This window comes from Wyeomyia smithii, chromosome 3, assembly GCF_029784165.1.
Source record: "Wyeomyia smithii strain HCP4-BCI-WySm-NY-G18 chromosome 3, ASM2978416v1, whole genome shotgun sequence".
In the NCBI taxonomy this organism is placed as follows: domain Eukaryota; kingdom Metazoa; phylum Arthropoda; class Insecta; order Diptera; family Culicidae; genus Wyeomyia; species Wyeomyia smithii.
Genome location: NC_073696.1, coordinates 263,398,415 through 263,423,039, shown reverse-complemented (window position 1 = coordinate 263,423,039; position 24,625 = coordinate 263,398,415). Strand labels below are relative to the sequence as shown.

The 24,625-nt window shown below is 40.3% G+C and overlaps 2 protein-coding genes and 1 pseudogene across 2 annotated transcripts; all 3 read right to left on the bottom strand.

Annotated features, from left to right (window-relative positions):
* Positions 1-1,373: 1,373 nt before the first annotated feature.
* Positions 1,374-4,954, bottom strand: LOC129731089 (carboxypeptidase Q-like; annotated as a pseudogene).
* A 2,300-nt stretch (positions 4,955-7,254) lies between these two features.
* LOC129731088 (carboxypeptidase Q-like) lies at positions 7,255-9,139 on the bottom strand. The gene is made up of 3 exons (XM_055690843.1): positions 7,767-9,139; positions 7,591-7,716; positions 7,255-7,532 (listed from the first exon to the last, which is right to left on the bottom strand). The coding sequence occupies exons 1-3, from the start codon at positions 8,978-8,980 to the stop codon at positions 7,397-7,399; spliced, it is 1,476 nt and encodes a 491-aa protein (XP_055546818.1). The 5' UTR covers positions 8,981-9,139; the 3' UTR covers positions 7,255-7,396.
* An 815-nt stretch (positions 9,140-9,954) lies between these two features.
* On the bottom strand, positions 9,955-11,769 carry LOC129731092 (threonine aspartase 1). Its single transcript, XM_055690849.1, has 3 exons — positions 11,615-11,769; positions 10,620-11,557; positions 9,955-10,556 (listed from the first exon to the last, which is right to left on the bottom strand). Exons 1-3 carry the CDS (start codon positions 11,640-11,642, stop codon positions 10,473-10,475), a joined length of 1,050 nt encoding a protein of 349 aa, XP_055546824.1. The 5' UTR covers positions 11,643-11,769; the 3' UTR covers positions 9,955-10,472.
* Between the last annotated feature and the right edge of the window lie 12,856 nt (positions 11,770-24,625).

The following is a 24,625-nucleotide window of genomic DNA, read 5'->3' as shown; positions in this document are numbered from 1 at the left end:
AATAAGTTACACTTTACAATTTTACTAACATTGCTAGTTATTTGAATAAAAAAATTGAGGATAAATTAAGTGGCACACAGTTCTGATTCTCCAATTTTTCTAATAGATTTTTATTTCAGTTAGTTTTTTAGAAGAGATATTTGGCGAACTCTAGCGAAACTAGCTACCATTTCCGCTTAGAAACTCAATGCTGGTGAAAATTTGGGTTTGGGACGAACTTGGTCCCCGTGGCTCTGTGATTAGCGATGTCGGTCGGCTAGCTCTCCCACACGGTTGTGATATCGGGTTCGATTCCCGATCGAGTCGAGGATCTTTTCGAGCTGGAAATTTTCTCGACTCAGCACTGGGGCTCGGTGTATCGTTGTACTTATCCTACACATGCAAAATGTGCAAAAAAAAACAATATCGATAACGAAATCTCTCAACTAATCTAGTTGATCGAGACCGCTATTAGCCCCAAGGCTAAGCGTGCGATATTGTACGAACTTGCTATGCGGAGCAGTTAATTAAAAAAACATTTGAAACTTGCCACAAAATAGAGCAAACATTATTTTGAAATTTTTCGAAAAACTAACATTTGTGTATATTTTAAATTCGTATTTTTCTGTAAATTATACAATTTGACTGTAAAAAAACTATTATTGATATGAATACAATCAGAAATGCTCTTAGAAAACAGCATAATCGTTTTCGAGGTTTTTCAAGAAAACATTTTATTTATTTTTTTTTGTTTCTGCATACAACTTTTTACATGCTTTTCGTTTTGTAACTGATCTTAGGATACGATGCTGGCCTAACTAGTCAGTCGTCGTAGGTTCGTGTCTCGGCTCGAGAGAAACTGCAGGATCGTAGCGCTAGCCCTGAAAGCGTCCTTTGCATTGAACAGTTGGTTGCTGAATCTGATCTGGCCACAGATAAACAAAAATACTTGAAATATTTTTAAAGCCAAAATAATTAACTTGATTGGTGGGATATTTCCGGCAAAGTTGTGGATAGTAATTCTGTTAAAAAATTGATTGAATATCTTGAAAAGGTTATTTTTTGAATTCTAAGTTGCCAAATGTTACAACGTTGGTTATATGAACACGAAAGAAGTTTAAATTTCTGAAGGATTTTATTTTCCGAAACCAGAACGATTTGTTTGATTGGTGCGATGTTTCCGGCAAAGTTGTTGGTAGTAGTTGAGTATTAAAAATATTCTAAATCAAACATTTCAAAGAGCTGATTTTTGGAAAATATATTATTACTAATTATAATATAATATAATATAATAATAATATAATAATATAATTATAATATATTATAATATACTATTACTAATTATTACTAATATATTTTTTTAAAACTGCATAACGTAAACTGAACATTAATTATCATGGAGTATTAAAAACTAAAAATTCTTTAGAAAAAATCCTAATAAAAAGGATTTGGGAAAATTTCAGAAAACTATTTTTTCTTGAAAAGTTTAAAAGAGACTAAAAATAAATTTGTTTCCTTTTGAACGGTTTCTGCAAGACATGTTCGTGCAGTAAAAACCTTTTAATTTGACAACTAAAAATTTAAGATCATTTTTCTGATTTCCAGGTTATTTTTTAAGTTTCGAAATCTGAAATGTTGGTCCCTAATAACATTTTTTTATCAGCTTGACCATTTTGAGCGCTGGATGCAATCATGTTGAAAATGTTGACAGATGACCAGAGAGATGCAACTTCGATAGACTAGCAAATCAAAATGCTGAAAAAGTTGTGAATTCACTTCTGAAAAGTTTTCAGAATCTATGTAACCCGTGATAAACGAAATACAGTATTCGCAGTATTTTTCCTGAACGTGAAATAACATTATCTTTAATTTTAGAAAAAAAAATGCAAATCCATGTCACAAGTTTGTTCCCTAAATAATCAATTCAATCAAAATATTCTTTACTCTTAGATTAAGTATTTTTATGTTCACCCTTAACTCTCATGACTTTTTCCGATGATTCGAACAACGAAAAAAAACTTTTGAACGAAAAGTGCTGTTTTTTTGTTATGCGTTAAAAAAAGGGTGCTTATATCATATTTTAAGAAGACAGATAGACAAACATAATTAATGCACAAGATTTGCAAATTTGAGAAGATCGCAAAAATTGTATTTAACCTGTCTACCTATGGAATTGTGAGTAGGGACGTAAGGGAAACAGGTTTCAACGGGGTTTTTCCGGTTTTAACTACAAATTACGCAACGCAAGCGTACGCGTTTTCACTTGCATCCACAAAAATATGATCTGCGAGTTACATGATGTTCTCTCAAAGCATCTCGGGGCACGGACCTGTTTTACTTTTGCTAGCAAACCACTCCACTCGTACCAATCCTCTATTATTGCACCGCTGCTCATCTCTATCCGAACTACTCCTTCAAATTCGCTGCATTATAATTTTCCCGTTAGCAAACAAATGCGCGGGTCGAGCAGACATAATCAGTAGGGGCTACTTGTCACTTGTAGTTCCTCTTTTAGAGTAGTGTCGAGGGTAGAAGCATCATCTGAATTTTCCATGCCATACCGAGCACTTCTGCGACATTCCCTTCCAAGATCATTGCTTTCTTATCGGCCTTACCCTCTTTCCCCGATGTATTGCAGTACTTTTTTTAATTTCGAAACGAAATTGCTTATTTCCATAGAGTGAACGTATTTGACTACCTGTATCATCTTCACTGCTTTTTCTATCGAGTATACACTATCGAGGTAATCGTCCATATTATTATTTTAGGCGTATACTCCTCCGTATTTTTGTTTTTTTTTTTTTTATATGTGGAAGCAGATCGCTCCGAACGGTACGACGTCACGATTACTTGTGGTGGTTATTTTCGTTGTTTTTGGAAAACTAATCGCTGTACCCATGTAAATATTTGCTTGTCTTGGCATGTTTCTGATGAACTGTCCCGCGAAATGCGGGGAGTCTGGTCACTTTAATTTTTGTTTTATTTTCACATTTTTGCTACATTTTTATCCTATCCTACCTATTACTGAATCATGTTGTATATTAGCCAATGATTTTGAACTCGGTTTCAATTCATTTTCTCAATGTTCTTCTTTTTTGATACCAACCATACTCACACCATCCGCAAGAATTCAAAAAAATTCTAGTCATCAGCACCGGAGAAGGCAGTACTATTATAATGATTATCTATGTAATTTATTTTTCAGACAATGATCTTGGCATTGAGATAGTCATATCAGCCACAACGTAAGCTGCAGCCGCCCATATTGCTGCGCATTTATCTAAACTTTCCGAATTTTCAACTAACATGCTGTCACCTTCCGAGTGGTGGAACCTGCAAAAGCGTTTCAAGCTGAATCATTTTTACGAACGCAATCTTCTATATTTACCAAAAATATTCTTCATTGTCATCAATGAAGGCAGCTGCAGGAAAACCATCAGTAACCCAGTAAGAAATGTCTGGTCCCGCGTCAGTTGTTGTCCGAAAGTCGGTTATGTTCAGTGGTGCCATCAGCCTGTGCTTGATGAAATATGCATTTACGAGTTGTTTAAATAAATAACAACAAAATCTTACTTCACAATCTCCTCAAAAATACAGCTAGCTTGTTCGTTACCAACAATATCGAATCCTGTAGGGTCAAATGTGCCCGAATCTGCTTCGAAGAAAAAACTGAACTCTTCCTCCTGTTGTCGTTTATGATCTTCGTAATACTGCTTTGCACCCCACGCTCTTTGCTCTTCGCCGGCCCAGAGTATAGCACGAATCGTTCGTCTCGGTCGCAAACCCATGGCCTTCAAGTACGTCAATGCTTTCCACGAAATCATGGCTCCACCAGCATCATCCATCGCTCCTACCCCGACATCCCAGCTGTCCAAATGACCGGATACAACCACAACCGACATGTTGGAATATACCGTTCCCTCAAGCTCACCTATCACATTTCGCGACACAAACGGATCAAGATTATAATCCTCCATCACTATGTGCAGCTTCAACGTTTCCCCTCGACGATATTTTCACAAAAGCATTTCTGCGTCCTCAACTGTGATGGCCGCAATTGGGATCTGTTTCATACCAGCCTCGTAAGTTTGAGACCCCGTATGTGGAGATCCAATCGAAAATGGTGTTACCGAACGAATAAGAGCTGCCACAGCTCCCTTCTTAGCTGCGGCTGCTGCTCCTTCTCTTCGATACTGACTGGTTACACCGTAACTGACCCATTTAGGAACGAACACCACTATCTTCCCTTGGACAGCTTCGTTAGATAACGATTCTAGTTCTTCGAATGACATCACAACAACGGCGTTTGCGAAAATTCCCCCCTTCGGTGTACCGATGGAAGATCCGAACCCTAACATAGGAAGGTTTTTGTAAAAGGGTTCCATCAGAACCGCACTCTCATAGCCTCTGACCCAATGCGGCACCGGAGCTTCTTCCGTGTGAACGTTCTCGAGGCCATCCAGAAGCATACGTTCGATTGAATAATCGATAGCTTTTTCCAACTGCTCTGTTCCGGACATACGAGGCCCATAGGTGTCCGTCAGTTCCATAACACTTTCCCAAGTCTGCCCGGAAAAACGACCTCTGACAATCTCGTAGAAAATCTGCTCCACAACCGATTGGTAACCCCGAATCTCTTGAAGTAAGTTCTCGTCTAGCTGACAAGCTAATTCAGTTTTTCGATGTTCATCTCGCAGCACTCCGGCGAAGGTCGAGTGGACAGCCAGCAGCAGCCAGAGAAGTGTCTTCATTATCATGTTACTGGTCCCAGTAGACTGATTTACATTGGTGACCGCGGTCGGACCGAGTAGCAGAGCAGCTAACGGCTATCTTATCATTTCGATTGTAAATGAAGCTGGAGATGGGTAATCAATCAAATCATCTAATTTATCGACCTTGACATTGGATTAAGGATGGGCGAACGGTTCTTAGAAAAGAGCGAGAGAACGAACGGCTCACGAAAAAGAACCACGGTTCTTTGAGCGCACCAGAACCACTGTTGCCAACTGTGCAGATTTTTCTGGAAATGTACAGATTTTCTCGGTTTTTTGAAAAGATTTGACAAAACCTTTTGACCGACTCTGCAACGATACAATGAATGCGATCTTGCAATCCACGCTCATAGAATTTAGCTCTGTAATTTGCTGCCGAGAATGGCACCACTCGGCTAAAAACAGCAAAAACAAAATAACAAAGTATCTGAAATTTTGTCTTAACAATTCACGTTGAAGCTGTGGGCCAGTGGTACAGATTTTTCCCGGAAATCGTACAGATGAAAAATTTTTGCAGCTCCCAGTACAGATGAAAATGTGGCAACACTGACCAGAACTGATGGGTTCGCGCGAACCCGAAGTTTGCCGAGACAATACGAGCTGTCAACGCTCGTGAATCATTGTGAACCATCCAAGTATGATGACAGTTCTACAAGGTTTGCTACATTTTTGTCTATCCACGCACACAAACAAATCTCGTTATGAAAAATTTCGCGTTTTGTATGGAATTCAGAACATTTTTGGAAATTTCTCGTTTTATATTGTTTTATATCTGATTTTTTAGTTGGAGAGTGAATCTCCAGTTGAAACACACTAGAAATTGATATTAATTTAGATTTAGTGTGAAAAATTGCGACAGTATGTCGAAATAAAATATATAAAAATGCTATATTTCTAATAGTTGGAGCATAATCTTAGTCATTGTCATGGCTCATGACTTTTGTTACTGTATGAAACATAAGCGACTCTATTTAGAAGCGCTATTAGAGTACAAGAAAAAAACGAAAAGTGCAAAAAGGTTACCGGCAAATTGATGAAAAACAGCATATTTAACCTAAACCGCAGCATGTTTATGTATTCCCCACAAATAAAACATGTTTCAACATCATTTCTATAACTTTTTAGGAAAGTATGTTCTATAAGTTTAGTTTAAAATGCAAAATCATTTCAAATTTCATACAAAATTGGAAAAAGTTCATAACGATCACTAATACTAATGCATCGACGTGAATAGCATACCTTGTAGAACTGTCATCATACTTGGGTGAACCATGAGCCGTTCATATGAATCGGTTCGGAACGGTGAGAGAGCGGTTCAGAGCCGCTCTTGCAAAAGAGTCGTTTCGCCCACCCCTACATTGGATGATTAGATGACGCAAATCTGTCACTTTGAGTTTGGGAGTCATTCAGGCCTAAGACAAGACGTGACAGCTGGTCACCGTTACATTCAACCAATTTGAACCGGCTGCTGATTGGCTGAATTCGATAACGCAATCGTCACGTAGAAAATACAACGAGGTTATTTTTCACTGTAAAGCAGTGATGCTGGAGAGTCATAATTTAGCTATTATAATTGTTCATAAATAATGATGCAAAAGTATGCAAGGTACATGATATTACCGAGTAATGTATTACACTGTTATAACTTTAAAAATGCATTGATTAATCTTTTATTACTATTTCGGTTGAAGTCCAAGAAACTTAGAAAGAAAAAATTTGGGTACCAAGAAAATTAGGAAGAAAAAATTTGATAGAAGAATGCTTTATTGAACATAGAATAATAAATAAGAATTGAGTGTTATTCGCCTATATATTGCAATTTTACTTTGTTTTATTTTCATTGACCTGCAGAAGTTGTTAAAAATACTCAGTCTGGCATCAACGGTATGGAACGTTCAAAAAAATTTCGACGGGGATGACGGCCGTTACGAAAAGAAAAATAAGAAGCCAGCTGTCGCGTCTTGTCTTAGATTCAGGCTTTTTTTTTGCTTAAACAGCTACTTCATTCTGTTTAAGCAAACAAAGCCTAAATGACTTCCTAACGCGACGCTAATTTTTAGTTCGCGAATTACCGCTTTTGCTAATTTTTAGTTTTAGCTTTCAGAATATATGTGAATGTTTATATTTTGTTCAAATGTCTTGATGTTGTTTTGGAATTCCACTCTTCATGAGACAAGTTCAAGCAGATGTTCCATTAGCTCGTTCTTCAATTCGTGGAAAAACAGTACCAACACGGCCAAGACGGTTCGCTACAATGACGCCTTTTTTAAATAGAAATTGGGATGTTGAAGATGACGGTTCCCTAATGGTCAATGTGCCCAATTGCAGTAGCCCATCTAGCTCTGGAATTGTCCACAAACCGTGGTTAGAGCACCGCTTGCATCGAATCTGACTTTGAACTTGAAACGTCAACCATGAAAAATCAGCTGTCAATGCGATTGGTAACCCAATGGTTAATTTGCCCCATCTTACCCTTATAAAAGTCTTCATTCCTACATAAATATTACACTTTAAAAAAAATATTTTATGCAATTTCAAGTGGTAAACAACATATCAGCATAGTTTTAATTGTAGGTTCCAGTTATTTTTTGAGAAGATTTTTTCTTGTATAAAAAATATACTTTCGATGCAATCTATTTGCATCACTAATCAACAACGTCCTTCGGCATTGATATACTCAAATCCGCAACCACGTAGGCAGCTGCAGCCCACAGTGCTGCACACTTGTCTAGGGTTTTCGGATCCTCCACTGCCATACTGTCCCCGGCCGAGTGATGAAACCTGCAGAATTCATATTCCATTAAAATTTAACTCCTGCTAGCTATTCTAAAAGTTTGACCAGAAATATTTCTCATTTTTGTTCATCAGCGATGCTCCAGGAAAGCCACGAGTTGTCCAGTGGGAAATATCCGGTCCGCCGTCTGAGGGAGTCTCGAAATCAGTCGCATTTATTGGGGACATTAGCCTTCAACCGAAAAAAAATATTAAAAATTCCTATTCGATTTTTTAACTTACTTAACAATTTCCCTAAATATGCATTCTGCATCTTTATTTCCGGTGAAATCCAATCCCCTAGGCTCGAACGTACCAATATCAGATTCAAAAAAGAAATTGAATTCTTTCTTTTCATTCTCCTTATGTTCTTCTTTGTAAGCCCTGCCACCCCACAGCCCTTCCTCCTCACCCGTCCATAAGATTGCACGAATGGTTCGCTTTGCTCTTAGCCCCATTGCTTTCAAAAAAGTTAATGCTTTCCAGGAAATGAGCGCTCCGCCCCCGTCGTCCATTGCTCCTACACCAACATCCCAGCTGTCCAAATGACCAGACACAACCACCACCGATGAGTTCGTGTAAGTCGTCCCTACCAACTCGCCAATCGTATTGCGTGACACAAAAGGCTCCAGGTTTCTATCTTCCATTTCCAAATGGATAGTCAACCGATCACCCCGCCTGTACTTTCTCAGAATCATTTCCGCATCTTCAACGGTGATGCAAGCGGAAGGAATTTTTTTAACGCCTTCATCGTAATCCTGACCACCCGTATGCGGCGATCCAATAGAGAACGGAGTAACCGATCGGATGAGCGTTGCTACCGCTCCCTTTTTCGAGGCTACGGATGCTCCCTTGCTTCTGTATACCACCGTCTTACCGTAGCTTTCCCATTGGGGAACAAATACGACAATCTTCCCCTTCACCTGTTCCACGGTTAACGCTTCGAATTCTTTGAACGATTCCACCGCAATCACATCCGCAATGATTCCACCCCTGGGAGTTCCAACCGAGGTGCCGAGACCTAGCAGCGCTAAATTTTTCTTGAAGGGAGCTACCAGCTGAGCACTTTCATATCCCCGCACCCAGTGCGGGACCGTCGCATTCTCCGTGTGCACATTCTCCAGCTGATCGTGCTGCATTTGATCCACCACATAGTCGATCGCTTTCTCGAGCTGTTCGGAACCAGAAAGCCGTGCTCCAAAAGTGTCCACCAGCTCGGCCAAGCTGTTCCACGTTTGCCCCGCAAACTCACCATCCACAATACGACCGATAATCTTGTTTACTATCGACTGATAACCTTTGATTTCCTGTCGCAAATCGTCCGGCAAATTGCAAGATTCCTCGCCAGCGCTTTCGTCCAGCTCGAACTGGTCAATACGATTGTCCAGCACACCGGCCTGAACCTTCACCAGGACCAGAAATCCTAGGAACAGAACTAAACTCCCGTATGCTTTCATGGCTTAAGCTTACGGATGACTGATCATTACTAAACCCTATCCTCGGTTCTATGCGTGCTTAATCATTTTGATTGGTATTGGTATTATACCTATATTAGGGTGATACGAAGTTTTCAGTTCTCCGAATCAACAAACGTTGAAAAGGAACGTGAAAAGCCAAGTCACGGCTATTAACCGGTTTGCGTGAAAGTTCTGAAGCATAAACCACTTAGGTTGCAGTTTCTCACTTTGAATTTTGGAATCAATGCAATGCATTTGTCATAGCCGTGCGCAGGATTTTGGATTGAGGAGATTACGCGAACGAATTTGTGACTGTACTATTCAAAAAGAATTGAAATTTCTCTTGAAATTCATAGATGTTGAAATTTGACATTATTCCGAAGCTCTTGGTTGTAAAGTATTATTGAGTAGTTGCCTGAAATTCATTCTCAAACAGTTTTACTATACAACCAAAGACTCCTAAGCTACAGTGCTTCAACTTAAGCTTATGAGAAAATGCTGCTTTTAGAAAGTTGCACTTAAATCTGAAAAAAAATTTCCCCCCGCGGTGTGCAAAATTTCATTGAAATAGAAAAATATGATAAAAAATTATACATTTTTATGATTTTCATTCGTAGGTTTTTTGTAGTTCTTTCTTTTTTAGAGGGGTTCAAACCCCAAACTATCTCCCGTACCCTCGGCCCTGGGATTTCTTGATTACATTTGGAATTCTCGCTCCAAGTGCAGTGATTAACCCACTTAGCCGCACGTTTTTTTGCGTTCTGTTCGGGCATCGATGTATTGTGAGTTGTTAGCACTCTTCTTTCAAAACAACTATTATATGAGAATAAAAACGGCTGTCGTTGGAATCAATACGAAACTACACACTAACGTATAATTTTGACGTTCGATGCAAATTTCAAGGATGTAGTCTAAACAAGCCGGTTGAAATCACAATGCATTCGGATGATAATTGAGTGAGATGACTACAAGACTGCTCTATTGGAGATAAAATATTTCCTAAAATTAGTATTTAGTTTACTTTCTCGAACGTAGACTAAATTTATCAGTGAGAGTTTAAATTTCTATATGTCAAGTGAGGAGCAATAGAAGCTAGACACTAGCTCACGGACTAACCTACTAGTTTTAAAGACAACTAACCGTCGCAATTGATAGTTTGAAGGTTTTTTTATCGCGATTTGTAGTAATCCTTTTTTGATAATAATTTTGACGCCTCAACCTCTTTGAGTCTCGAGCATTTTCTCGAACAGATGTTTTTGTATTAAGCATTATTTTTAAAGCAAACCACTCTGTTTTAGACTAAATTCAGAGTGACAATAGATGAAGAAACAGTTTCAGGAGAAAAATATTGCTGAACACATTGTACCATCGTCAAAGCTACCCTCACAAGATTTATCGACCAGAAAAAGACAAAGGAACAAGCGACTACCGTTTAGCTCACGCATTCAGTTTAACATTCTGAGACGCGTTTCACGTCTATCATTCTGTCCTACTAGTAATTCAGCTTAAAATGATGACCACTCACAACGGTTTTAGTTCCACAGAATATATTCGGGGGTAGTTTCGATACGACGCACTAAAACATTAAAACAAGTTTAGTTAACAGACCTTAGAAAACAAAAGCACACCAATTAATTACCTTCGGTTTTTTATGTCGCGTCGACTGGAATCCCAGGCACATGGAATTAGTCGTATGTGCCCACAGTAGGTCCCCATCGTTGCTGGCAGTGTTGTAAATCAACGACAGCGAGCCGGCGTAAATCTCTTTTTGCTTCGCTAGAAACGGTGAATCGAGCAGCTTTTTCTGATAGGTCTGATGCTGCGAGGTTATCGGGCAGTTGCAGTTTATCAAATCCTCCACCAGCTCTTTGGCGAAAAGTGTCTTCATTAGAAACTCTCCATTGCCTGTGGTACAGGTAGCCGCAGACATGCAGCTCGTTTCATCCGTCAGGGCCCAGCAGCCGGCACCGTACGTGGCAGCTTGTCCTATCCGTCCACTCATTTTCAGCAACAATCCACCCGAGCTACAACCGGCAACTATCGAACCGTCCGCATCTACACAGACCGCCCCTACCGTGTCCAAAGGTGATAGCTTTATTTGGTTCGTTTCCTCGTAGTCCGTAATAGTTTTCCTATAGTGATCGTAGCTTTTCGCGGCCTTTATCGATACCATCTGTTCCCTTGCAACCAAACGCAAACCAATCTCTTTCGCATACGCAGAGGCACCTTTCCCTGCCAGCACCATCGGCGGTATCCTTCCGAAACTGAGCAGTTTGGATTGTCTCTCACATATGTGCCTCGCTAAGCTGATAGGATTCTTAACGTCCGAAACATTTGTACAAGCCCCAAACTGCAGCGTACTTCCATCCATGATACAAGCGTCACACTCCACCAGTCCGTTCCACGTTAGGTTCGAGCCGACTCCCGCATTCGTGGCGCAGGAATTTTCTAGTGTTACAATCGCTAGCTCACAGGCATCCAATGCACTTCCACCGCTTCGTAAAACATTGACACCCTGAACGCACGCATCTTCACAAACATTTTTGTACAATGTTTCATCTATGGAATTGCCAGCGCCTGAAGAAAACAATGATTTAAGTAATGAATTCGGACTCCGTAATCAATTAAACTCACCAGTATGAACTGCCACAAACCCAGGCATTTTATTTTATTCCATTTATTTTTAGTTTTCAACATAAAATTAAACAGTATTGGAAAATGAATCCTTCAGTTCTTCAATTCTAATGCTTTATTAATGTAATTGATTGTGCCAATTGTCAATATCTCTAGCCGTGTTTACATACTGTATTTTATACACGCTAAAACGTTGTATGCAACATTCAAGTCAAAATCTCTTTCAACGATAAGAAAGCTGTGAACGCATCCCATCAACCGGTAGCCACAGACAGACGTCCAAGCAAGAACAACATTGATCAGAATTTCCGTGTGAATTTTCAAAGTAAATTGCGTTATAAATCACTTGTACACTAGCGCCGCCTGGTGACCTTATCGCTACAATACAAATTTTTTTTTTTCGCTGGTGTACGAGGCTGGCGGTACTGGTAGCGCGTTACGGATTGCTACTACAAAAAACTTTACACAAGTTTGGAACTCAGGTTGGACGTCTGTCTGCGCGGTAGCTTCGCCAACGATTTCTACGGGGGAAATTATTCTGTACATGGCGTAGAAGTGATACACTTTATTTATGCCATAAAAGTAGAGCAGATTATTAGAGAAGAATCTCTGGTTCTTTTTTATTATCATAGTAGAATAGTAGAGTTACAGTTGAATCAATTTAATCCAAATCTTCGGCCTTTGCATTTGATCACGGCCCGCAAACCCTTCGCACGACTCCGATCGGCATTTCATCCCAGATTTTCACCAAACGGTTCTTGAAAGTGTCTAAAGTTCAATGAATTCAAATCGGAAAAGAATGCGGGCCATTCAGAGGTGCAGATAAAACTTGGTAAGTCTTCGTTACTACACTTCTGAATAACTTCACTTCTGAACTTTATGCGCTGGCACTGAGTTCTGTTGTAGTAACTAATGCTTACCTTTCTCTGTTGGATATTACTCCCCAAACCATCACAGCTGAAGCATTCTAGAACCGTTCTACCTTTTGTCGTCTGGAATATCATAAAGACTTGCACGACACGATCATTCTACTTTTTCAAATTAGTCACCAACTAGGCCACAAACGTAAACAATTTTCATCTAAATACTACAAGGTATACAGCCCTAGGGTTGTATGAGATGGTGACGTGGGACTAAACACTGTAATTAGGGGATTTTTTGTTACAATACAACAGAGTCTGCAGACAGAATCAATGTGTTTGCTCAGTGACTGTACGTATTTTTATTTTCAGCCTCCCCTGGAAATCAATTTTTGAAATATATTCAACAACACTCGAAAGAATATCGTTTATATCTGACGATATTATGTCTGTAGTATTTTTTGTGCAATCAACATGTATTTGACAAGGCACAAGCATATCGTGCTTGTTGAAGAAGCACCAAGAATATCTCGTAATGCATCAAAGTCAGAATCAACTCTATATCCTCGAAAAACAAATCCAATAATACTTACGTTATCATAATGAATGGTTTTGTCTTATTTAACTCTGAATAAATCAAATCTATAATATGGATCTTACTTTCAAAACAATATGGAAGCCCTTACAAAAGTTCTTTAATTGGCAAACATAAGAAGATATTTTAAACAAAACTATTAACAAGTTCCAGCAAAAAATCGTAGCAATCAAAAATTCCATTTTTGTTTCTTGCTTGACAATTTTTTTCATTTTTTTGCAACTAAAAGAAAAAGTAAAGCTTAGAATAATTATATATCATCTAACAATTTTCAAATGCAAAAAGAGATTCTGAATGAATGCCTTAGTAAATAAACAAAAAATTCACCAGCATTCGCAGGATCTTACTCTTCTATAAATGTGTATATTTATGAAATTACTTTTTCGATACTATCCGGTCACGATAATTTAGTGAATATCGAAGATAAAATTAAATAAATATCCGTTGCAAAATTTTACAATTCTTGTTGAGTAATTTATGGCAATCATTTCCTCGATTGCACACCATTAGAAATGTACGAACAAAAGTGTACCACTGCAATACGAATAGTACCGCTGCAGTACGAATAGAAGAGTACCGCTGCAATCATAGACGACGAGAGACCTGCGGTTCTTTACTCCACTGGTACTGTTGCTTTTACCGGCATATTTTCTTTCAAGATATCAGTTTTATTAGGTTCTGAAAACAGGTTTAAAAATTGTTTAAGGATAGGGATTGTTTCAAACTTTTCGGAAAACTTTTACCTTCGAGACATCATATTAGTCTAAGCTCATGGAAGCAAAAATAAATTGACCTATTGGGACGGGGAGACTCTGTCAATTTTTATGTCGATATTGATACAGAGAATATCACAGGGAACGGATGGTGTCCATTCACGTCGCCTGTGCTAGGAATGCTCGCATGTAATTGGTTCGTGATTCGCGTAAATTTGTCATTGAAACTTTCTGAATTTTACCGCTTAGCAATGAAATTATAGTGATAACTAGCATATTACAAAATTGTTATACATTTTATCTATCCAACAACATATTGGTTATTGTTATCCATCATGTGGTTATGCTGTTATTAACGTTTGGAATCTGACGCAACAATTGTGTCCTAAAGCTATACCGGTTTTTATATATCATTTGAAAAAGCCGCGTTTCCTGAGCAAAACGTGATTTTCAAAAAACGTTTATCGTTTTTTTTTTCGACTTTTGAATGAAGAATAAAAAAACTGCTCGAATGGTCTTAGATGACGTTTCGCCCATGTACGTTATATGAGAGAACTGTCATTTAAGGCATTTTGATCAGATTTTTATCTTTCATTTAAAAATCAAAGGAAAATGGTAATTTTTTTCCCAATTTTCATTTTTTCATTCCCAATTTTACAGAATGCATCCCAGTATAGTAAACAAAGACGTAGTCGCACGTCAAAAAAAAATGTTGTGAGCAGTGCACTATAAGACCATACCATTTCCATACAAACAAACGGACAAAAATATTTTCATCATTTTTTCAACACTAGGTATTTTTTCTACTTGTTATGATCAAAACAAGTTGCTTAAGCTCATTTAGGACTGTATTGCGGACAAATTTTGATACAGGCGAGCATTTTTTTGTATTTGTGACAGTCACTTTTTCGATTTTTGTCCGCCTGAAATCCTATAGTACAGTGTGCGTATCAAGTAACAATCGATATCTGACAATCCTGTCGGCAATATTTCTGCGAGATAATCAGTGAATCTTTTCTTTCGTGAAAACTCCGTATCAAAGGTCATTTTTGATTATTTTATTCATATTCCCCAGATACGTTGTTTAACCACTTTGATCACCGCTGCAGTCCGCACACCCTGTCTTTTTTACCCAGTTTCTGCTTGGGGACAACCGTGCCAGTTTCATCGAATTGTTTGATGGATCCTATACACGAGTTCTGATTTGTTTCTTGCCCATTCCAGCAAGATACAAAGTCTTGATTTGTTCTCTACTATAACCCACTGCAATTTTCCTCTGAAGAAAGTGAAACACTGCCTTAATCACTTACACTTGAACTATAAACATATATCGCAATCAAAACAAACACAGCTGAATAACAAGGTAGGCCTCCCGATGTGAAAAGAGGCATTCAAATGTGTGTATCTCTTTCACGGTGACACCCTGTGTTTAACACAAAATGTTTTAAGGAAAAAATTGGGTAAAAATTCATGTAAGCTCTTCTTTTCTCCCACAATCTAAATTACAGACATACCATGTGAGCAGGACTGCTAACGAAATACAAATTTTGGCAGTGTGAGTGCGATTATGTTCATTTTTGCTCTTCTTTTAAGTTTCTAGAGCCTGGAAAAATCTTCCAGTTTATTTCGAAGTAGGATGCTAGTTTAAGGTTATCAAACCATCGATTGCAAAAGGCCATTTGAATATTCTTGTTCTTCTCTTTTTCTTTTTCTTCTTATCCTTCACCATCATCATCTTCTTCTTTGCTTCTTCGTCTTCTTATTTTTCGTATTGCTGTTCTTCTTCATTTTCATTTTCTTATGGCTGCAGGCAAGATGCGAGGGGTAGAGCTAGCCTACAAGCACATACATAAGACATACGTAACACTCAGGAAGAAATCTTCCAAACAAGTTGGTACAAAATGAACTACTCGAATGGTACCACGCTCTGAATAAAATCACTGTTTGAGTTGTTTTTGATGGCAGTGTTCCTGCGCAGCCTTGCATCTATCTCGTTCCTACTCAAAAAATGCTGCACTGATTTTGTAAATAACTTTTTGACAGTTCCTTATGGGATTTTCTTTGGAACTCAAGTTTTATATATGTGTGCGTTATCGCGGATCAACTCTTATCCATGACGTTTTTGTTACTCTTTGCCCCACATCACCCGGTACCAACACCAGTATGAACTGCTCGACGAAAATGAACGGAATGAATTTTCTTCATCGCGGCTCTACTCGAGCCCCCAACAAAATCCCTTACGAAACTGTCAACAAGTTGTTTACAGAATCAATGCTGCATTTTTCGAGTGGGAACGAGACAATTTTTCGGAAGATTTCTTCCTGAGTGTTACGTATGTCTTATGTATGTGGTTACACGATGTTTGATAGATAGATCCCCCCTGCTCGATAAAGCTGAGAAAAAGAAAATTCATTTTGTTCATTATTTGTCGAGCAGTAGGACAGGACGAAGAACGGAGTACTATGGGGCAACGAGTACCAGAAAAAAAGGCCAGTGTTACGTATGTCTTATGTATGTGCTACAAGACTATATGAACTAACCGTTAGAATCAATGGAAGCGTCAATTTTGCATTTCAAATAATTTAAATGATTTCAAGATTATTATTTTTTAATTACAATAACTCCAACCAAACCGGTTTTCGACTGTTTGTTCTTTATTTATTGTTTTGACGCGGAACTTCGTCCTTAAGGAAAGTCTAGATTGAAAAATTAGCGTTTTAACCAATGTTCAGACCAGCCTCAATCACCAATTTTTAAAGCAGTACTTTTTGTTTGTAGCAGCTTAAAACTAAAATTATATTTATTAATATTGTTTTCGCATTTTCAGGATTTTTACATTACTACTTACATTTACGGTTTTCCCCTACTAATCCTTACTCTTTCAGGTCGAATGAGGATTCCAATTTTCTTTTTATTTCGAGCGGTATATATATTTTTCACTCTTCTCTAGGTTAGCTTAGGGTGCCTACGGTATTCCGAGAAAAGTTTATTAGATTTAACAATTTTCACCGCACAAATGCCAACTTACTTGAATAAACGATGGGATTTTTACAAAAATCTCAAAAGAACTCCCTGACCACCATAAGCTATGAAAATCTATAAAAATATCCACTCACTCGCTGTAATGCACCACGTTTTAGCTCTTTCCAGTTAACTATTTTATTTCTAACTAGCCTATTTTAATGATTTACTATTGTTTACATCTGTTAACCCTCACCGAGCATTTCTCATCTATACCATATCTCTGTCTACCTACTCACTCACTCACCATCCCGTTGACGTTTGTTTCCAAAGTCCATCGGCACGGGGTATGATTTGTCGCAAGGGTTGTTTTCATTGCTCGTAGGTGCGCACAACCAATTAAAGCTAATTTTATTATCCATACCAATTAGAGCTAAGTTGCGTGGATGCATGCGGCTCATTATTATTTCCCTAGCACGGTCGACTGAATATTATATCGAATTAACTGGGAATGCACTCTTTCGGCTACACAAGAGTGTGATTTCGGCTCAAACAAATATCATGTCAAATATACATGTGCAACACGAAACAGCGTTGCGTGACTAAGAGTGCGACACAGGGGCAATATGCAACACGCAACAGCGTCATAAACTGTTGCGTGGTTGAGGGCTTCATCGATCCTTTCTGATGATGACATTATTCACTTTTTTCGAAGTTATTACACATGTTTGGAAAACGTTAAGCAGGTATTAGAAGAAGCAAATATTTGCTATTTTTGGTACGGATTTTATTTTGTGCAAATAAAATCCGTACCAAAAATAGCAAATGTTTGCTCTGTTTAATACCTGCTTAAGAATCGAGCTCATGACAATTCGCTTGTTGGACTCTGTAACCTTGAGACTGCGAGCTCCCCCTATCTCGCCACATCTCGATAATACTATGCAAAAACAGCATTTAACACAAAACGAATACGAATCAAACAAAAGTTTTGCGTGTTCTGTTGAAAATTCTGAATTCGTTTCAGAAAATATATTACACTTTATTCAAATTGTTGGAACGTCTTACAGCAGCATTCCGTTCCCATGTCTACCACGTCAGCACGAACAGAATGTTGCTGTCCCTCAGCCACACAGCTGCAATCTGTAACACGTAACAGCGTAAAAAATTGCTGCGTGGCTGAGAGTACCTCCTGGTAGCTACTTCCATATGACAGAAGAATTTGTTTGTCTTTTTCTCAAGCTGCAGCACGATACAACGTGTTAGCTACACAACAAGGCTGAGAGTTCCATCGATTCAGTTCCACTGTTTGCCAACACAAAATAAAATTCATGTTTCGTACCTTCGTAACGTTGGCACTAAAAAATGGATGGTGATAGGAAAAAACTAAGACAGATAATTGAGTTTGATAAATTTCCCACGAAAGGTTTTCTAGCTTACTTGTAAGAAAATTCTACGCCCTGGCGAGCGGCCTTCCGGCAATTAACCGGAAAATTCGTCATAGTGGACGCAAACATGCATGTAGGTATGTTTAAGTTCTCTCTTCGTTTTATTTATCAACTCCTTTAAGAGTAGATCTTACGCTTCGGGTTAGGCTAGAAATTCTCGGACGTTGGGTACCACATCGATACTCAGCCACACCATCTCCTCCAACGATCGCTTCGAGTAGTGGATTGAAGCCAGATCCGGTCAGAACACCGCGTCTTTACCCTTATGGTATTTTTTTATGTACGACGCAACTTCCGGCAAGCACTTCGTCTCATGAATTTCCCCGTTCACGGCCTGTTAATAGCAAAAGAAGAGCGGCTTCGACATTTCCTTCTCGCTGATTATCAGCTACAGCAGTACCTTCTAGGTTTGTCAAATGAACTTAACTCGCAGCTCTCTTCCTTTGTGGCGAAAGTAAAATACGAAGTGCCTTGCCAGTCGTTGGCATTCAGTGTGAGAGAGGTCTAGTCGTCCATCACCACCGCCACGTCGCGATTCGCCGAGAAAATCAACTTGACTGCAGCTTTGATACCAGTGGACGGGACTACCGCTCCCTGACATGTATGTCCATGTTCGTCGGGTACTTTTTCACTGTTTGGCTGATTGCACCGACCTCTCGGCCAAGCGCACGCAGCGATGTAGCCACTTTTCCCTCGGTCTTCCTCTTCGGCATCCTTTGGTCGCTCAGAGTCGTCGGCCATCTGGAATCGGGCTTCCTCTCGGTGCTCTGATATTTCTCCAATAGTGCTAAGATGTTGTAGACACCAGGGTATCTGTCGTCCACGAAGTGCCGCACAATATCCGGTTTCGACACGGCGGGGTACCGTTCTTTAAACGCGCACACGTTAGAGTTCGACTCATAGAGCTATAAGTTTTCTTCTGCTGACTCTGCTGGGTTACTATGATTGGTGCTGTTTAGGTAGTTTCATCAGTACGTGTGATGGTAAACCCATGATAAATCGGCAACTTTTGTCAAGTTTTTTTAATGCAAACGTTAATTTCGTCTTTCCAAAAAATATACACAGCGAAAAAAAAATTCCTGGGAAAGAAAAATGAGGATTATTTCAAAAAGCTCATATTTTGAAATTTTGATTTTTTCATGAAAACTGCAAAAAAGTAGTTAAGCAGTGATGGCTGTCCGATGATGCAGAAACGAGAAACAAAAAAGCTACATTTTCCCAATAAAGAAAAAAAAAACCCAGAAGTGTTCGTTTGATTGGTGTGATGTGTTGGGCAAAACTGTAGACAGTAATCTGGTCTTTAAAGAAAAACAAAATTATCAGAAAAAAAACCACCAAAATAATATTATGAATTTTACACAATGTCAGTTAGGCATTGACAGTTGTTTTAAAATGGAAAAAAACCCACCTTGCGGTCAGACCCAGCCTTTCATTCAAACTTTTATTTGTAAAAATAGATTTACATGAACGCTTCAATCCTAAAAATGTATATTCACTCTTTAGGTTCTAAAATATTGATGTTGTAATCTATACATACAAAACTGCAGTCCGGTCTGTCTGTCTGTCTGATCCATATAGGCTCGAAAACTACCGAACCGATCGACGTAAAAACGGGGTTTTTGGTGCCGATAAAGGTTACTATGATAGTTTGAGACCCCTCCCTTTTCTGGAAGGGAGGGATCCCATACAAATGAAACATAAATTTCTGCACAACTCAAGAACAAACCAAGCAAATGAAACCGAATTTGGCATGTGGATGTTTTAAGGGGTAACTAATATGTCCATAATAGTGAAACACAAATTTGTGCACATCTCGAGAACTAATCAACCAAATGGAACAAAATTTGGCAGGTAAATGTTTTTAGTGGTAACAAATATGTACATAATGGTTTGACCCCCGACTCCCTCTTCTATAAGGGAGGGGTGCCATAAAAATGAAACACAAATTTCGCACAGCTCAAGAACCAATCAAGAAAATACAACCAAATTTGGCAAGTGAATGTTTCTAGAGGTAACAAGTATGTCCATAATGGTTCGACGCCCCTCCCTCTTCTGGAAGTACATGTTTCTTCACAAATTTCTGCACATCTCGCGAACTAATTAACTAAATGGAACCATATTGGCAGGTGAATGTTTTCAGTGGTAACAAATATGTTCCATAATCGACCTCAGACAACATTTTGGATCTCTAATCAGAGCTGACACGATGGCCCTCCGGCGAGACAGGGGGTTGGGGGAGGCCCAACAAGCCGCCCCGAAAAACACCAAATGTTGCAAATATCGAAGAAGTTAATACGGATCGGAACAATCGGCACAGACCTAGGCGACGAAATAAGGACTACGATTGGAAACTCGGTACATGGAACTGCAGATCGTTAGGCTTTCACGGCTGCGACAGGATCATATATGATGAACTAAATCCACGAAACTTCGAAATCGCAGCACTGCAGGAACTTTGCTGGTCGGGACAGAAGGTATGGAAAAGCGGACATCGAGAGGCTACCTTTTATCAGAGCTTTGGCACTACCAACGAGCTTGGAACGGGCTTTATAGTGCTGGGTAGGATGCGCCAACGCGTGATCGGGTGGCAGCCGATCAGTGCGAGGATGTGTAAGTTGAGAAATAAGGGCCGGTTCTTCAACTACAGCATCATCAACGTGCACTGCCCACACGAAGGAAGAGCCGACGATGAGAAAGAAGCGTTTTATGCGCAGCTGGAGCAGGTGTATGATAGCTGTCCGCAACGGGACGTTAAGATCGTCATCGGTGATATGAACGCTCAGATAGGACGGGAGGCAATGTACAGACCGGTGATAGGGCCGAATAGCCTGCACGCCGCATCAAATGATAACGGCCAACAATGTGTGAACTTTGCAGCCTCCCGCGGTATGGTAGTCAGAAGCACCTTCTTCCCCCGCAAAGACATCCACAAAGCCACCTGGAGATCACCTGACTTACAAATGGAGAACCAAATCGACCACGTTCTAATCGATGGTAAATTCTTCTCAGACGTCATCAACGTTCGCACCTACCGCAGTGCGAATATTGATTCGGACCATTACCTTGTTGCAGTATGCATGCGCTCAAAATTTTCGACGGTGCGAAACAAGCGTCAAAGTCGCCCACCGCGACCAAACATCGGGCAACTACGGGACGCCACGGTTGCACGGGAGTACGCGCAGCAGCTGGAAGCAGCATTACCAACGGAAGAGCAGCTTGGCGCAGCTACTCTTGCAGATGGCTGGAGGGACATTCGATCAGCCATAGGTAGTACTGCTGTAGCGGCGCTTGGTACTATGGCTCCGAACAGGAGTAACGACTGGTTTGACGACGAGTGCAAACAGTTAGTGGAAGAGAAGAATGCAGCACGAGCGAGAATACTGCAACACCAAACGAGGGCGAACGTGGAGCGCTACCGACGCGCACGGAACAGGCAAAACTCGGTCTTACGGAAGAAGAAGCGCCAGGAGGAAGATCGAGATCGCGAGGCGATGGAGGCACTGTACCGTGCGAATGACACACGAAAGTTCTACGAGAAGCTGAACTGTTCCCGCAAAGGCTTTGTGCCACAAGCCGACATGTGCAGGGACCTGGGCGGCAACCTTCTAACGAACAAGTGTGAGGTGATTGACAGGTGGAAGCAGTACTACGATGAGCACCTTAATAGCGATGTAGCAGAGGACGACGACGGAGTGGTAGTAGATTTCGGTGTACGCGCAGATGACGACAGAATCCCAGCCCCTGACCTCCAGGAGGTTAGAGAGGAGATCGGCCGGCTGAAAAACAATAAAGCCGCTGGAGCTGACCAACTCCCCAGCGAGCTGTTAAAACACGGTGGTGAATCACTGGCTAAGTAGGGCCAGGGCAGTGTGCCCTATCTACAAAAAAGGCGACAAGTTGGATTGCTGCAACTACCGCGCAATCACGTTGCTGAACGCCGCCTACAAGGTACTCTCTCAAATTCTGTGCCGTCGACTATCACCGTTTGCAAGGGAATTCGTGGAGCAATACCAAGCGGGATTTATGGGTGCCCGCGCCACCACGGACCAAATATTCGCGGTACGGCAGGTCTTACAGAAGTGCCGTGAGTATAACGTGCCCACACATCACTTGTTCATCGATTATAAATCGGCATACGACACAATCGTTCGAGACCAGCTATGGCAGATTATGCACGATTACGGCTTTCCGGATAAACTGACACGGTTGGTCAAGTCGACGATGGGTCGGGTGATGTGCGTAGTTCGAGTTTCGAGGACACTCTCGAGTCCCTTCGAATCTCGAAGAGGGTTACGGCAAGGTGATGGATTATCGTGCTTGCTATTCAACATCGCTTTGGAAGGTGTGATACGTAGGGCTGGTATCAACACGAGTGGCACGATTTTTAGGAGGTCTGTTCAGCTCTTTGGCTTCGCCGATGACATTGATATTGTAGCACGAACCCTTGAAATGATGACGGAGACGTACATCAGACTGAAGGTTGAAGCCGGACGAATTGGACTGGCCATAAACGCATCGAAGACCAAGTACATGAGAGGAAGAGGTTCCAGAGAAGACAGTGTCAACCTCCCGCCACGAATTCATATTAGCGGTGATGAAATCGAGGTGGTAGACGAGTTCGTGTACCTGGGCTCACTGGTGACTGCTGACAACGACACCAGCAGAGAAATTCGTCGACGCCTTATGGCAGGAAATCGTGCCTACTTTGGACTCCGGAGGACACTCCGCTCGAATAAAATCCGCCGCCGCACGAAGTTAACCATCTACAAAACACTGATCAGACCGGTAGTCTTCTACGGCCACGAAACCTGGACTATGCTCGTGGAGGACCAACGCGCCCTTGGGGTTTTCGAACGAAAGGTGTTGCGTACCATCTGTGCTGGAGTGCAGATGGAAGATGGATCATGGCGGAGGCGGCTGAACCACGAGTTGCATCAGCTGCTGGGAGAACCACTCATCGTTCAAACGGCGAAAATCGGGAGACTACGATGGGCTGGGCATGTCGTTTGAGCTGACTGGTAAGGTAAGTACAACATTTTGGATTGTAAGATGGCTACTTCCGGTCTCTGGAAAACAGCCAAAAATGGCTGATTTCCACCCAATATAATAATATCCGGATATAGAATAATACCCAGAAGCTAAAATTGATTACAGATAGCATTTTGAATTCTAAGATGGCGACTTCCGGTTTCTGAAAACAGCTGAAAATGACCAAATACCACCCAATATGAGTTTTTCTTTAACCAGTATGCCGTTCAAAATCCAGAAATTGTCTCCAAATGCCATTATGAAATCCAAAATGGCGACTTCCGGTGTCGGAAAAACAGCGCAAACGACCAAATACCACCCAATATGGGTATTTCCGGAACCGTAATGATGCACTGAAGCCACAAATCGACTTCAGACAACATTTTGAATTGTAAGATGGCAACTTCCGGTTTCTGGAGAACAGCCTGAAATGGACGATTCCCATTAAATATGAGTATTTCTGGAACCAGAAAGATGCACAGAAGCTAAAAATTGATCACAGACAGAGTCTTGAATTTCTAGATGGTGACTTCCGGTGTCTGGCAAACAGCCGGAAATGACCAAATACCATTCAATATGAATGTTTTCGGAACCAGAATTACGCCCAGATGACAGAAATTGATTTCACAGGCAATTTTGAAGTCCAAAAAGACGATTTTCGGCTTCTGAAAAACAGTCCAAAGTGACCAAATATCACCCAATATGAGTTTTTCTTTAACCAGTATCCTAAATACCATTTTGAAATACAAGATGGCGACTACCGGTTTGCGAAAAACAGCCTAAAATACTATCCAATATGAGTATCTCTGGAACCAGAATGACGCAAGGAGCTAACAATTGTCCTCAGGCACCATTTTGAATTGCTAAAAGGCAACTTCTGGGCAACAGTGGGAAATGACCGAATAATACTCAATATGGATATTTCCGTAAACGTGATGATGCATAGAAACCAAACATTGACCCTGGACCAGTGCTGATAAAAGTCAATTTCCCCAGCAAAATTCTTCGAAAATTACAGCCAATCATTTTCAATTTTCACTTCCAATGATCGCAGCACTCTTTCAGATGCACTAGATTTTCGTCCTAGTAACGTGCTGTTATACTCAGATGAAATAGATCGCGCGCATCGTTCACGGTTACGGAATAAAATTTGACGACACATCCAACCAAATGATCTTCACTTCAAAGCGAAAAAGAAAAACAAACAGTCCACTCAACCAAAATGAACCCCACCGAAACACTTTTTCACTGACACTGACCGATGCCTTGACAATCTTCGTTAACTGATAAACTGATTTTGTTGTCTTGCTTTCTTCGCATGAAATATAATGAGGTGTTTTGACAGTTCACTTCCATGCAAAAAGCGGGAAGGGAGAACTCTGAAAGGATTGTAAAAAAATAACGTTTAT

Bases quoted from the DNA above. Each gene is read 5' to 3' on its own strand.
- LOC129731092 (XM_055690849.1), bottom strand. From the start codon at position 11,642: ATGCCTGGGTTTGTGGCAGTTCATACTG. The intron at 11,558-11,614 runs GTGAGTTTAATT...TGTTTTCTTCAG, and splicing joins GTTTGTGGCAGTTCATACTG to GCGCTGGCAATTCCATAGAT. The intron at 10,557-10,619 runs GTAATTAATTGG...TTAATGTTTTAG, and splicing joins CGCGACATAAAAAACCGAAG to TGCGTCGTATCGAAACTACC.
- LOC129731088 (XM_055690843.1), bottom strand. From the start codon at position 8,980: ATGAAAGCATACGGGAGTTTAGTTCTGTTCCTAGGATTTCTGGTCCTG. The intron at 7,717-7,766 runs GTAAGTTAAAAA...TTTCGGTTGAAG, and splicing joins ATATTTAGGGAAATTGTTAA to GCTAATGTCCCCAATAAATG. The intron at 7,533-7,590 runs GTCAAACTTTTA...TGAATTCTGCAG, and splicing joins AAAAATGAGAAATATTTCTG to GTTTCATCACTCGGCCGGGG.